This window comes from Mus caroli, unplaced genomic scaffold, assembly GCF_978045245.1.
Source record: "Mus caroli unplaced genomic scaffold, Mus_caroli_1 scaffold_15, whole genome shotgun sequence".
In the NCBI taxonomy this organism is placed as follows: domain Eukaryota; kingdom Metazoa; phylum Chordata; class Mammalia; order Rodentia; family Muridae; genus Mus; species Mus caroli.
Genome location: NW_028227270.1, coordinates 102445930 through 102460676, shown reverse-complemented (window position 1 = coordinate 102460676; position 14747 = coordinate 102445930). Strand labels below are relative to the sequence as shown.

Genomic DNA, 14747 nt, shown 5'->3' with positions numbered 1-14747 from the left:
CGCCTCTACTGGTCTCAGAAAGCACCTTCACTCATCTGGACTCAACAGGAACAACACACAGACACACAGACACACACACACACACACACACACACACACACACACACAGAGCCATGCCCATGCACACAAATGTTCACACAAACTCGTATATGCACACATGTGCGAGCCTGTGTGTGTATGTGCCCCCTCCCACAAAATGATCCTAAAAACTTCTTAATGTGTTAGGTGGTCTTTAAAAACAAAATGTGTTCTTCCCTGTTTGATGAATTAGTTCCTGTCTTCAGTTAGGAAGCTTAGACCCTTTCCTAGCCTGGGAAGACCACTCTTCCAGAAGAGTGGGGCCCTATTTCAACCACTCTGGCAGGTGGTGGCCTGGTTTTTAATTTCTTGAAAACTACAAATATCCTCTCCACTTTGAAAGAGGCTCTTAGAGCTCAAAATGTATTTCTTTAGAAAGATTCACTGAGAAGCATGAAGGAAAAAAAAAATCTTCCCACAAGCCATGTACTTAGGCAGTCTCTTTCAAGCACCACTTAATGGCGTTGGGCTGAACCGTGGATCATGGTTTGAAGCCTGATGTGGCCACTCTCAGCTCGACAATCACAGCTGCCCCAAGAGAGCGAGGGTTTGTGGCTCTGGGTTAGCCTCTATTATTGAGGAGGTTTAGGGAGGCAGAAAGGAAATAGGAAGGAAGACTATTTCTGTGAAGAAGAAGGAATTGGTACGGAAGCTAGAGTGAAATTGTAATAAAGGATGCTGTCGTCTGTTTGGTCAGGGAGCTCTAGAGAACAGAGACCCTGCCCAAGGCCGTCTGTTGCCATGGAAAGACAGATGGTATGCACAGGCCTTGGAATTTTTCAGTGGGGGAGAAGGGAAAAGGAAACGAATAAAATGTAAAATAAGCAAAATAAGCAAAAAGTCTCTCTGAATTTTGTCCGATATACTCACACTGTACATTTAACTTTCTGTTAGCTCCTCTCACCCTAGCTCAGCAGAACTGTCTCTTAATCTTTGGTTCATGTTTTATACTAACTACAAAGAAATGGTTAAATTAACAACTACCATAGGTATGTATACAAATATGCCTTGTGAACTATTGTCTACATGGATTATATAATGACAGTGTAGTATTAATAATTTGGAAAGTCAGGATTTTAGACACATTTCATGCATGAAAGAGTTTGATATAGATCCCAGAACTAACCCATGGAAATTCTCTGGCGACCACTGTACTATACAGTTCTTTGTATAAGTCAGATGAAAGTCTACCCAGAAATCTCCCTGCAGTAAATGGTGAGAGCGAGCATTTAAATACACTGAATGAGACACTACTGTATGCCTCTTGCATTGGTGTACGTGAGCTCAGGTTCACAAGTGCTATCTTAGTATAGCTAGCATGAAGCAAGGAGCCAGACAAAAATCATATGCTTTATAAGAATATATATTCCTGGAACTCACTTTGTAGACCAGGCTGTCCTCGAACTCAGAAATCCGCCTGCCTCTGCCTCCCGAGTACACTGTCGTTGTCTTCAGATACACATACCAGAAGAGGGCATCAGATCTCATTACAGATGGTTGTGAACCACCATGTGGTTGCTGGGAATTGAACTCAGGACCTCTGGAAGAGCAGTCAGTGCTCTTAACCGCTGAGCCATCTTTCCAGGACAGCCAGGGCTATACAGAGAAACCCTGTCTCAAAAAAAACAAAAAACAAAAAACAAACAAAAAAAAAAAGAATATATATTCCACTTAACTGTTAAACCTGGTGGAAATTTGCTGGTTGAAATGGATGGTGCCCTCCAGATAAACCAAATCTTGCAGAGGCTCCTGTCTTGGGACTTTTGTTGAGGCCTCTTCCAGATAGACACTATTACAGGAAGAAATGACTCTTTGTCTATAGGCACATAAAAGACATTGACCAGGCAGCAATTTGCAGCATGGTGGGACTCAGAGAACAGCTTATGGCTGTAACTGGAGTTCCCTACCAGAGATGACATTTTGAAATAGCTCCAGATTTGTGAAGACCATCGCTACCAGAGTCTGTTTATTTTCTTCCATCCCGAGGCTAGCATCTAAGTGTCTCTGAAAATATTTGCAAATTGTGAACCAGAGTGTAAACCTGGTATTGTTCTCAGATCATTAGAAATATAAAAGAACTGTAATTTATTTCTGTTTGTTAGAAGAAACTATTATAAGAGGTAAACAAAGATCTCCACTCTAAGAGTAAACTGTATCTCTTTTGGGGAGCATTAATTTGCAAAGCTACATCTAAGTCTTGGTTGCGTAGTGCTTTATGCCCGTCTGTAGAACAGCAGTAGACTGTTCCCTCAACCTCATGGCACTAAGCAGACAGGAGAAAATGCATTACTTTTAACCCAAGGGTTACCAAGTGTGATGGTTTGTATATCACTGGACCAGGGAGTGGCACCATCTGAAGGTGTGGCCTTGTTGGAATAGGTGTGGCCTGGTTGGAATGGGTGTGTCACTGTGGGTGTGGGTATAAGATCCTCACCCTAGTTGCCTGGAAGTCAGTCTTCCACTAGCAGCCTTTGGATGAAGACATAGAACTCCAGCTCCTCCTGTGCCATGCCTGCCTGGATACTGCCATGCTCCCACTGTGATAATAATGGACTGAACCTCTGAACCTGTAAGCCAGCCCTAATTAAATGTTGTTTTATAAGACTTAATTTTGGTCATGGTGTCTGTTCACAGCAGTAAAACCCTAACTAAGACACCAAGGTTGTTTGTGGCAAGGTGGCTAGGTTTTGGCGTTAGTATCTGTCTGAAGGTGTTATTCTTTGGACTCTTGACTCCAGATCGACTAGGAAGCAAACTCAAGGCTAGATTTCTTTTGATCTAGTTCCTGAACCATTTAACACAGCCAATATCTTTGAATTACAGTTTTTCATGAACTTGAAGGTGCTTCTAAAATGGCTCTGGCTAGTGGTCTGGCTAACTGCTCATCTGAGACACAGAAAGAAATGTTTGGTAAAATTAGTTACTGGCGGAAAATTCAGCTAGCATCAGAAAGGGGAGTTCAGCCTTGATTATTGTTAGACACAAGTGTGGGAATATACCAGGAGAAAGTGGGCAGTGGGCAGCTACAACCAGCATCCAAAGAACAGAGAAGGACCCTCTCTTTATCTGAACACAACCTTCCTTGATTCCTTGATGCTGGGAAATAAGGTGGTTTCTTCCAAAGCCTACTGGAAAGACAACATAAGGACTGATAAGAGGAGATAGCAATCGTTGTATGTGTGTCTACATGTCAGGTAGGGCTCTTAGTATACATTGGAAAATGGATTTGAACTTGTTTCAACAAAAAAGTTTCCCATGACATCTGGGACATCAGAAAATAGTTGGGTCCTTACAGATCTTCATTTCAATAATCTCAGGAAAAGAATAAAGATCAATAATGTACATGGAGCTCTGGACAAGTGTGGAGGGGGATGGATGGTGAGCCAGGGTATGGGCTTGGCGGGGTGCATGTGGTTAGCCAGGGTTGATCATGGTATGGTATGAATAGTGAGTCTGGGCATGGTTAGTAAGGAGAGAAGCCCTTGGAAAAAAGGTGAAGGACGGATAATTTAATAACATGTCTGTCCTATATACAATAAATACTCAACACAGAATGTCTCTGCCATTAGGCTTTGTGGGAGCAGAAAGGACAGAACATTGTTGTTGGAAGCAGAGTCTGTAGAAACAGTGAGAGGTGGCCACTAAAGCAAATGCTTAGAGGGGGCCTTGAGAGACTGCAGAAAGTGCCCTAGAAGCTCACGGTCACCTGTTGGAGAGGCTATGATAGCCTTTGTTCTGGGTATGCTACAGAACCCTTTCTCTCAAGTAACTGTCATTCGATCCAAATGAAAATGCAAGTACTACTCAGATCACCCACAACGAATTAGTTCCAGGAACCTCAGAAATGCTCAGATCCTCAGATCCTCAAGTCCCTTATGGGAAACCGTATAGGCGTATGTAGAACCCACACATCCTCCTGTCAAATAGAAATCATCTTTTGCTTACTCATAATTCATAATGTAATGTAAATGCCTTGAAAATCGAGGTAAAATAATTTTCAATGTACAGGAGCAATCATTTTGTGTTGTTTCTTTTCTTTTTGGAATATTATTTGAGATGGGTTGAATCTCCAGGTGCAGACCCTGAGCTGTACCATGAAGGAGTCTGATAAGGTTTACCTAAGGGCGTTGGCATGGCTTCGCTTCCTGTGAACCCCACATACTCATTTTCTGAACTTCTATTTGTTGTTCTTTAGTTATGTACAATTTGAAGGCCTACAGCCTGAGTAGTGATGGTCAAATCAGGATTTTTGTAATTTTACTCTGATAACAATGGCACATGTGACAGCTGAGACTCTCTTTTGGTCACATTCCAGCCTTGCTAGAGCAATAAATGACAGGATGCAGCAGAAAGACAACAAAATAAAAATAAAACCCTGTGGCAGCTATATTTTATTTTCACTGTAAAGTACTGTTTAATCAAAGTAGAAAATATTATACTAACATAATTGTGTTTATTTCTTTAATTCCTTTTGTAGTGACAGCAATATGCTCTGGGAAGGTCATATCATCTGTAGAATTAGCTGTAATATGATTAAATAGCAACCAAACTATGAATAATTCACAGTACAGTTTTTTAAAAATAAGAATATTTTATTCTTATTAATTAATTTATATCAATTTATGAATATTAATTTTAAATCACTGACATACTGATTGTGTTAAATTTTAGAGGATGCACATTGTTTTTGCCTTGTACAGCAAACCCTTGTACTTCCTTCCTCCATCCTCTTCCTTTAGAATTGAGTTATTTTGTCTTTATGTCTGAAGGGCTCAATATATAAGAGAAGCTGAGGCCATTCACAAGTGTATCTTGACCTAAAATCCTACTGAAAAGCAGACCCTGTTTTGTAAATAGGATTTGGATTTACTGGCAGGATGTGTTGAGTATTTTGTCTCAAAATTTTGATTGAAAATGAAGGATTTTTATTATATAATACATTTTCCTGGCACAGTCAAACACCTGGATTCAGGATAGATTGAATTCATGCTTTAAAAAAATTGTTTTGTGCTCTTCTGTCAAAAATACGAAAGCAGTTCAGTAAGTGGGTTGCAGACACACAGTCTACGTTGTGGTCCTTTCAAACAAATGGTCCCAAAAATATCTGATATGAAAATACACAGTTGGAATCCCAGGCTTATTTTACATTTTAGTCCTCCAAAGTTGCATTCTCTAAAACTTGTTACCTCTAGTGTTCAAAATGTCATTTCAGCATGTAGCTTGAGAAGATCTCAAGTATTCAGTATCAGCACACATCAATATTTAACAGGTCTTTATGAAGCATTTTGTGATATTTACCAAAAAATGTTTATGATGACTTAAAAGGCATCCATGACCAGGCTATTCCCTTTCAAAATATGTTCTTAAGGAAATATTTACCAACTGGATAAGAACAATGGTAATTAAATCAAAGGACAAAAGGATTGTTTATCAAGATTAGGATTTTTTTTTCATAGATCAAGCTATACTAAGCACCACTGAATGAATATTTTAGGACCTATATAGTATTAATTCTATGTGAGTTTTAAATAGGAGTCAGTGAAGAAAACAGATCACAAAAATTTGATTACATGTTTTTACTAGAAAACAAATCTTTAAACACAGAGAAAGAAGAGGATTGGGAGGTGGGGATAGCTGAGGGAGAAGAGGAGCAAAATACAAAGATGTCTTCAGCCATGGCAACCTGAATTGAGGAGATACAGGCTCTTAGATTGCATGTCATGTACAGGTTTTATCTTTCCAGTTACAGGTGTAAACATATATTATGTTTATAATTAGAAAAGGATTATTTTAAAATTCTAATGGGTTTATTCCCTTCTGTCACACGGATAAGTATCTCTTGAAAACCCAAGTGGCTGAGGCATGCTTGATTTCTAGCCTGGTGCCTTTGGATGTTCTGTATCCTTTAAGAATTAGGATCCAATGAGTCATTTAAAGGGTTGGATATGACAGTAGAGGAAGTGGTTAAACCTTGGTCCTCATGTTTTATCCTTTTGCTTTTAGACCATGAGTGTTTTTATTCTCACCCCCACTGTGGGCTGCCACCTCTTCATAGGGTGGGGAAAGCGGGGTTCAGGGGGATAGGGATGGACACACACACACACACACTATGGATTAAATGCCCTAAATTGTGAACCAAAATATATCTCTTCTCTTTAAAACTTGAATATCTCAGGATTTAACAAAATCATAAAACCTAGAGGTAGGGGTCAACACTTGACACTTCTGGGCAGTTGTATGTTTAAATAGTGTTTCTAGTAGTAGAAGACAAGGGGGTCAGTGGGTTCCATTTTGGAAAAACTGAAATGTGAAAGAAATCAAGGTTTATTGTTGTCACTAAAGATAACATCAATATTATTTTAGCCATTTGGGGGAAAAGTTAATTAAGGAGAGTCTAGGAGGCCACTTGAAGCCAGTAGCGTAATGTGCTATGAGTTTGCTCGCCATTCGCTGTCATTTCATCCTAAAGGTTTTAGGTAAAAAAAGGTAACAGTCTAATTCCTGATATCATTTTACCCCCCAAAATAAGCTGAGCAGAAAAAACAAAAACACCTTGAGGGAAAGGCCACAGTAACAAGACATAAGCTAAAAACTGAGGAGGTCTCTTGAAACTGCCACTTTGTCGGGAAGTCTAAGCCTGGTTTGTTAAGGTCCGTTTCTCCCTTGGAGGAGTTCTTGCTCAACTTAGAGGCATTATCTCCTGAGTGTCAACATTGAAACCATTCGTATTGTTTAAAAGGAGATAAGGTTACTGTGAATAGAATGGGTATCATAGTATACTAAGTTACTATATTGTTTCAGACCTCTAGGGATAACCAGGGACTGTAGGGGCAGATATTTCAACTCAGCAAGTGACTCTGTAAATAGACAGGCTGTGGTCTGGTTGCTAATATCAAGTAACAAGTTTCAAGTCACGGATGCTGAGTCTTTCCTCCCATAGCTTGAAGGGAGAGGGTGAACAAACAATGTGCATTAGGACATATGTGATCTGATGTAGAATTGATGACTGTTAGGTCAAGCACTTTTCAAGCTTTAACCTATGTCTGTATAATCTGAGGTCATTATTGAAATTCAATTACTGTCTAGTAAGTCCCTCAAAAAGGTCTCCAATTATTCAGTTCTAATGAGGTCCCAAGTGGTCTGTGGAGAGTACTTTGAGTAGCAGAAAGAAGCTCTAGGACCTTTCAGATAAGGGAATCTGAAACTCCCACAGGAGAAAACTTGGGGTTCAGAGGTCATATGCCACTTTCATTCTGCCTGGTAGTCTAGAATGAACCTAGCCTGTAGTAGGTTTTAAGTTTGCACGCCTGTGCCTCTTCACTTCCCTCATGCCCAGTGGATCCCATGCTCAATGTATTTGAATATAGTGAAGATGGCAGGTATGGAGAGCACTACCTGAGGGCTCTCAGGGATTGAGTGAGTAGAGAAGAATGTGCAGCCAACTCCAGCTGCTTCTTTAATCTATCACACACCACCACCCTTGAGAAAGAAAACACCTCAACCATTCTTCATTCCACAGAGTTGAAAGTCCACCATGGGTCAGAGCTGGTAACGGGCTTCTAGCTTTACTTGCCTAGACTTGTCTTGCTGGGTTCTTCATTAAAATGTTTCTAAGAGCAGAACCCATGTAGTGTATGAAAGGGGTGTGCCCTTCAGAGAATCTTTAGAAAGAACTCATTCAACATACAAACCTACAGCTCCTTTCAGCTGCTGCAAAAGAAAGCCCAGACAGACAGACAGACAGATAGACAAATCAGCAGTGAAATTGGAGCTACAGTCCTGAATGATTTGAGTTCTCAGAAGACCTTTTGGTTCTCATTTTAAAATTATCATTTTATCTACTTATTTATTTATTATTTAGTGTGTATATATTTGTGTGTCTATGTGTGAACATATATCCATATGTGTCTGTTCAGGCTGACTCCTGAAGATGGTGACAGCAAGCACTCTTAACCACTGGTCCAAATCTTCATCCCTCAGAGGACCTTTTCCAGGAAGATTTTCAACTGACAGGCAGGGTAAAGAAGAATCCCAGCATAAAAGAAAGGAAGGATTGTGAAGTCATCAAAATTTGAAGGTTGGGCATGGCAACTCATGCCTTTAAACAAGGTACTTGGGAGACTAGGAGTTGTGAGTCCAAGGGCAGCTTGGTCTGTATATTGAGATCTAAGCCAGCCAGGGTTGCATAGTAAGACCTGGTCTCAACAAAACCCAACAACAACAACAACAACAAAATCATAAAAATTTGAAGTGGGTGGAGTGGATCACACACTGTTGTCCAGAACAAACCCTTGTTTGAGAATTCAGTGGTGACTTTCCCTGAATCACTGCTTTTAGGTATGACTAATTCTCATCAAAATTGAAATGACCAGTAAAACAAGGAGAAAACCATGGTAATAAACCTGCTTTTGTCTTCCTCTTTCATGTCTATGTCAGATCAAAACAGGAGACAGTCAGTCTCACCAGATGCTGTGGATCCAGTTCACAAAGAGAAAAGGGAAAATGATGGTTTGTGAAGAAAATCAGAGGAACGGAAGATTTAAATGTCTTCTATTTCCCGTGGAAATTAAACTTAGGGCTTGTTCTGTGTCTGCTATGCAGGGGCTTGTTGCATAGCACTAGCTTCTGAATCAAACAACATCCATCTTCATCTGCTTGTAAACAATCACAACGGGGCTTGCTGACCATTGGCATTCTTTCATAGGAGGAGGTTGGGAGAGCCACTGAACCCTTCCCAGCCTCTCATCCCAGCCTCTCATCCCAGCCAGCATAGCGTCATGCAGCTTTGTACTGATTGTGTGTGCCTTCATAGTTTCTGTGAGAGGTTAGAGTACTTAGGCTAGGGGAAAACAAGGAAAAGAAAACCCATGTATTGTTATGGTTAAGTCTTCACCCGGGGAGGGTAAAAACTTTCCATTGTGGTTGCTTTGGGGCCACTTGTGCTCCAGGCAGTAGCCCTTCACCCATGCTCTGTAAGCTCAATAAACGCATTGGTTCCCCAGGGAGCTAGATGGGTCTGGAGGTTGGTTTGTTATTGGTACCTTAGAAAGAAGGAGATAGATTGTCTAGGCGCCTGCCAGTTAAAAAAAAATTCTCACAACAAGGTCGTTCAGTAGCTTGAAGTCCATCATGAGTGCTGCTCGGGCCTGAGCGGCTTAATAACGTATATAAAAATCTGTTCCATCAGACATGACCTTGGACCCTTGGTTGTGGGTGTCCAAATTAGCTGCTTGGTGCGCAGGCTGGAAGAGGGGCCTCAGGAAGAGCTGGAGGCTTATTAAGGCTCTTGGGAGAAGACAAAAGTCTGAAAGATGACATCATCATGGCTTCCAGGTCACTGAGGACCATGAGTTGTGAAAGCAACATCTAGAGACTAAGGAAAATGCTGAGTACTAAGAATATGACTTCCTACGAGGCTACGGTCAGTGGGAGTTACAGGGAACGAAAGGGCACTGAGGCATCTGCCACAGTCGTTGCCAGCTGCTTAAGACAGTAAACAGACAATGGCTATCAGTGGATAAGATGAGTTCCCACAGAATAGGAAAGATAGTTTACTTTGTCCTGAAACATAGGGTAGGTCAAGTTTTCTAAATGATGTTTTTCATATTACAATTTACAAATTATAAACTGACATTGTATCTTGAAGATAGTCAATGTAAGTTACCAAGCAATTAAACAATAGACATTTATAATTTTCTATATTCATATGTCAGTTGCTATTTTTCTCTAACAGTGGACCAGATTTGATACACAACAGCTATATGGCAGCTCTCAAATATATATATCTGTAATTCCAGGGAATCTGATATGCTTTTCTGACCTCTGAGGACACGAGGTTCCTAAGTGTGCACAGACATACATGCAGACAAAATATCTATAAAATTAAATTCAATTTTAAATCAAAATGAAAAATGTAATCAATTTAATGTACCAAGATACTAAATCTTTGCAGGAATACACATTATTTTTTCACTTTCCACTGCAGACTTTTTTTTTTTTTTAATAGTCACTATCACTTTAAAAAGTGAGTGGGCAGGTACAACAACATATCAGACTAAAGAACATTTGATATAGTAGTCTTAGACTTCGGAAAGGGATAGGTTCTAAACCTAGGCTTCTCAGGTAAGTTTAGTGAAATCTCCGAGTCACTATCCTTTCCCCCGTTAATGGCAGTAACAGGAGGGATCACAGAGAGGACTAAATGAGATAATTTATAATTTTACTGTAAACGGGAGCCTGAAATAGAAAGTGCTTAATGCTACAATAACAACAGAACGTAGACCAACAACAAAATGACAATCTAGCATTAATTATAGATATAGTGGAGTCTCTGTTGAGCAAAAATGAGAGCTGGCTAAGGAACCAGATTGGTGTGCGGGAAAAACTACATTTCCCAGTAGGCAGTGGCCCAGGGACTGTTTTCTCCTATTTCCGGGTATGTCATGTGACTCTCAGGCTGCGCTATGGCGGAAGCAGAGGAGCAGGTAAACGCTGGCAGAACTAGTTCGGGGCAGCCGGGACCTGTAGACCCGAGCGAGGGGTTCTGGGACGCGGAGGGCCAGGAACGTGTCAGCTCTGACCGGGCGAGTTGGGGTGGCCCTTCTCCGCGCGGATAGCGCCTTGCACACTCGCTCTGTCCGAGCCGGCCTTGCCTGGGCTCAGCCCTTCTGGTTTATGTTAAATGGAATTTTTCGAAAAAGGCAAGTTAAGAGTGGACTGCTATGCGAGGCTTTAAGGATTATTCCTGTTGCTGGCAAGACGTAGATGGAAACGTCCAGCTATAGCTGAGAAGTGGCATTGAGGTGCTGAGTAGAAATTGCCTTTTTTTTTTTTTTCCCATAGAGACGTTCTGATATAGGGCGAAGGACAAAATTAAATGAAACTAACAAAATAGAAGACTTAGGCCAGAACTCGGAAGAGATTTCTTAAGTATATGTATATATGTGTGTATGTGTGTGTATACATATATGTATATGCACACACACATAGAAGCATATATATGTATGTATCATCTACCATATTTCCCCCACATCTATTAAATGGCCTGCTTGCCAGTTTCTGTGATGTTCCTTAAGACATACATGGTGATGCTCTGTTTACTGTCCTAAGAGACATTTACTTGTGGACTTTTTACCGTTCACATTTGTGCTTTATTTTGAGTATGCCAAAAGTTACGGAATTTGACAAGGAAAAATTTGGGTTTTGTCATTACGTTAACAAGAGCCTCTTACTATCATTTGTGCAAGCTGTCGTTTGCAGTGCAGGTCCGAGGAAAAAGAGAGTTTGCCTTTCCAGCAGACCTTGCTTAGTTTGACTACTGCAAGATGGCTTTTCACATTGAGCATTTTCTTTTTTCTTTTTTTCTTTTTTTTTTTTTTTTGTTGTTGTTGTTTTGTTTTTTCGAGACAGGGTTTCTCTGTGTAGCCCTGGCTGTCCTAGAACTCACTTTGTAGACCAGGTTGGCCTCGAACTCAGAAATCCGCCTGCCTCTGCCTCCCGAGTGCTGGGATTAAAGGCGTGCACCACCACGTCCGGCTGAGCATTTTCATTTCATGTTGAAATACAGTTGTGGTTTTGTAGTAAAACAAACATCCAAGTTAAGTTTTTAGATTAGACCCAGTGTGATAGAAATATGGAGTAGCCCTTGTATTCCCACTCATGCAGAAGAGGGATTTGCCAAGGGTGTCTGATGTTAAAATGTAGAAAATCAGGCAGATGACCTGATTCACAGTTGTGCAGTGCTTTCGAGCTTAAAAAGATCCTCACACATGGCATTTGGTCCTTCTAAAAGAATTCTGTGAGGTAAATATTTATTCTGATATGGAAGTCATATACAGCCTCCATGTCCTAAATCCTCTTGTCCCAAACTGTGGTAAAACAGTGTCCATATTGTAATTACCCTAAAGGGCCTTAAGTCCACCCCTTCCTCGGTTCTGTGACTCTGTAAGCCACTCTGTCTCATGCTGCCTGTCTTGCTGTTCTGTAACCAGGCCAGGCCTGTACCCACGCAGGACCTTTGCTCACACTGCCCCTTTTCATGATCTCTGACAAGGCCTTCTCCCTTACTGTCCTCAGGCCTCTGTGACCGTGTGCTTTCCGATTGCGGCTCCCTGCTCATTCTTTGAAACCACCTTCTGATATTATTCTACATAATACTTATGTCTTAAGCTTTTTATTTCTCCTTGTATATTCTCACTTCTGCTTGCCACATGATAAATATTTATTCAGTACTGATGGCTGATATTGGGATATTGCTTGATACTTAATACATTAAATGATTGAATTTTACAGATAAATGGATTGAAATGCAGTCAGTTTGAACTGTCTCATGCTTACATCTATAATGTTTTAGTGTCATGTCTCCAAAGCTCACATTTTCTTCACACTACCTTGTGTCTTAAAATATGCTGAAGAACCTGTCTAGATTTTATATATGAATATGTATGTGTGTGTGTATATATATATATATATATATATATGTGTATATATGTGTGTGTGTATATATATATACATATATATGTATATATATATACATACATACATACACTTTATGATGTGAAATTAGCCCTTATCATCCTCATGGTTTTCCATTTAGCCCTTATTCCTGCTGTAGTGTTTTAACAGTTGATGTACTTTTAGGAAAAGCATTCTTCTCCATTGCTATCAGGGTAGCCTTAGGAAAGACCAGTAGTCTACTGTCTGTTGCAGAAAGAAGCAGACATTCATAAATTGTTTTATGAATTCATAAAAATTGCTATGTCAAAAATATAAGTAAATAATATTCATATCATTAGTTTAAACATGAGTAGGTTTTTCTTTTTCTTTTCTTTTTTTAAATCTGGATTGGTGCTGCTAATATTTTGGCACCTTGAATATTATTTGGAAACCGTGACATCTTTTTTTCTTCCCACTGAGTATGTTAGGAGTTGACATGTGTATTAAATGAACTATCATGACAAATTACAGAGTGAGGCAAAGCATTTTCTTGGTACCCTGTCCTGTAAATGCAAAATTTCTCCCAAGATGAATAGCACAAAATTAAGCCCATTGGCTTATCTTTCCTGACTGTTGTGTTCTTTGATGATAGTCTCCACTTTAATGTTATGAATAGCCCAAATGGTGACATCTGCACTGAGTTAACATACTATAAAAAATTTCCAGAGTTTAAAGCTAAAATCACTGTTGGAGTAGAGATAAACAGATGTCTTTAAGTCATAATGAAAACCTTGATTTTGCTGATATAGAAAAAGTACTTTGTAAAAGTAACATTTGTGTTTTATAGTTCACAGAAAGCTAATAACCTCAATGCTGCCTGGAATTCTTGTAACCAGCAGTTTTGCTTCGTTCTGGAACGATTTATAGGTGGCTTTCATAGTCACAGATGCCCAACAGTGTTTGTCCGACCCCTCATGAATAACGCTCTGCTTGAAGCCTGGTTGGTGGTGTATTTGTCTCCTGTGGACTGCTGAGTCCTCAGAATGAGGACTGTAGCTTACTCATGTCTGTATCTCTCCAGGAGCTTGTCTTCAAACCAAAAGGGAATTTAATAGAAAGAGAACACTCATAATTGTCACATTGTGAATTCTGTTCAATAGAGTTTGTGTGTATCATTGTATCATATTTAAAACATTGGGATGTTAGTAATTCACGTGTAATATGGACACCTTCTCCACACTTCTTCTTCCAAGCCTCTCTGCCCGCTCTTTCATCTCTTCTCCCCTCAGCCACAAAATTAACCATATGGTCCTTGGCTGGAAGAGACAGTTTTGTTTTGATTTCCACTACCGCATCTTAGAAATTAAGGGAATTTCATCCTTATTGCAGCTTATTAGATGGTATAGTCCATGCCTATGAATAGCTCCATGCATATAAAGTAAAAATGAGGTTTGTCTGTACTTCAGTGCCTCTTTGTTTTTTGTTTTTTATTTTTTGTTTTTTGTTTTTTGTTTTTTTTTTTTTTTTGCTTTTAAATTTATTCTCTAAGACTTATTGCTATGAAATAAATCTATTAAAGTGGTTAGGGTGAAATAGTTAATGTATAAATAAGACAAAGATTAATCATTTAGATCCAGGTTCGGCTGGGGCAACCTAGGTTGGGCTGTAAAGGAAAGTCAATGTTTAAAAATAGCCAGTGCTTTCCAAGTTTAAGTCTCAGGTTGGTACCATGGACTTAGAGCCATGACAGTTAAGCTCATGTCGGAGGAGCAGGACACCCACCTGAGTCCACTGTGAAGATTGTCCCCATTGAGGTCCATTGGAATCAGAGATAGTACTAAAGGCTGGAAACCATTAGGGTCCCTATGCAGTTAAGCCAGGGCTAAGTGGAGGGAACACCCTAAGGAAAATCTCATTAGAGATCACAGACTGAGGATTGGGAGACCACTGCTGGGTCATTGAGGCTGCCAGTCATCAGTCTGATCTGTGCTTTGGGAAGAAAATCTAGATGGCAGCTGTCGATTATCTCAGAGCCAACACAGAGCATTAGGGGAAGTTCTTCAGGTGGATGCTTTGAGTTTGGGGGATTGGTTTGGAAAAGAAAGGTAAATTACTGAACTTATTGTTAAGCTTGCTGCCTAGAGTTCGTGTGGCTATTCCAATTGTGTCAGTGGATATCTGCTAGTCCGTTACCTTTGCTTGAGCCAAGCAAGCAAGCAAACAAACCAATCCCC

General features: G+C 40.0%; 1 protein-coding gene across 1 annotated transcript in view; it reads left to right on the top strand.

Moving 5' to 3' along the window:
* The first annotated feature begins 10507 nt into the window (after positions 1-10507).
* The window catches only part of Vps41 (VPS41 subunit of HOPS complex), a 161542-nt gene continuing 157302 nt past the window's right edge, over positions 10508-14747 (top strand). The window contains exon 1 of the mRNA XM_021180045.1: positions 10508-10562. Within this exon, the coding sequence (XP_021035704.1) occupies positions 10542-10562 (21 nt within the window). The 5' untranslated portion in view covers positions 10508-10541. The remainder of the gene's footprint in view (positions 10563-14747) is intronic.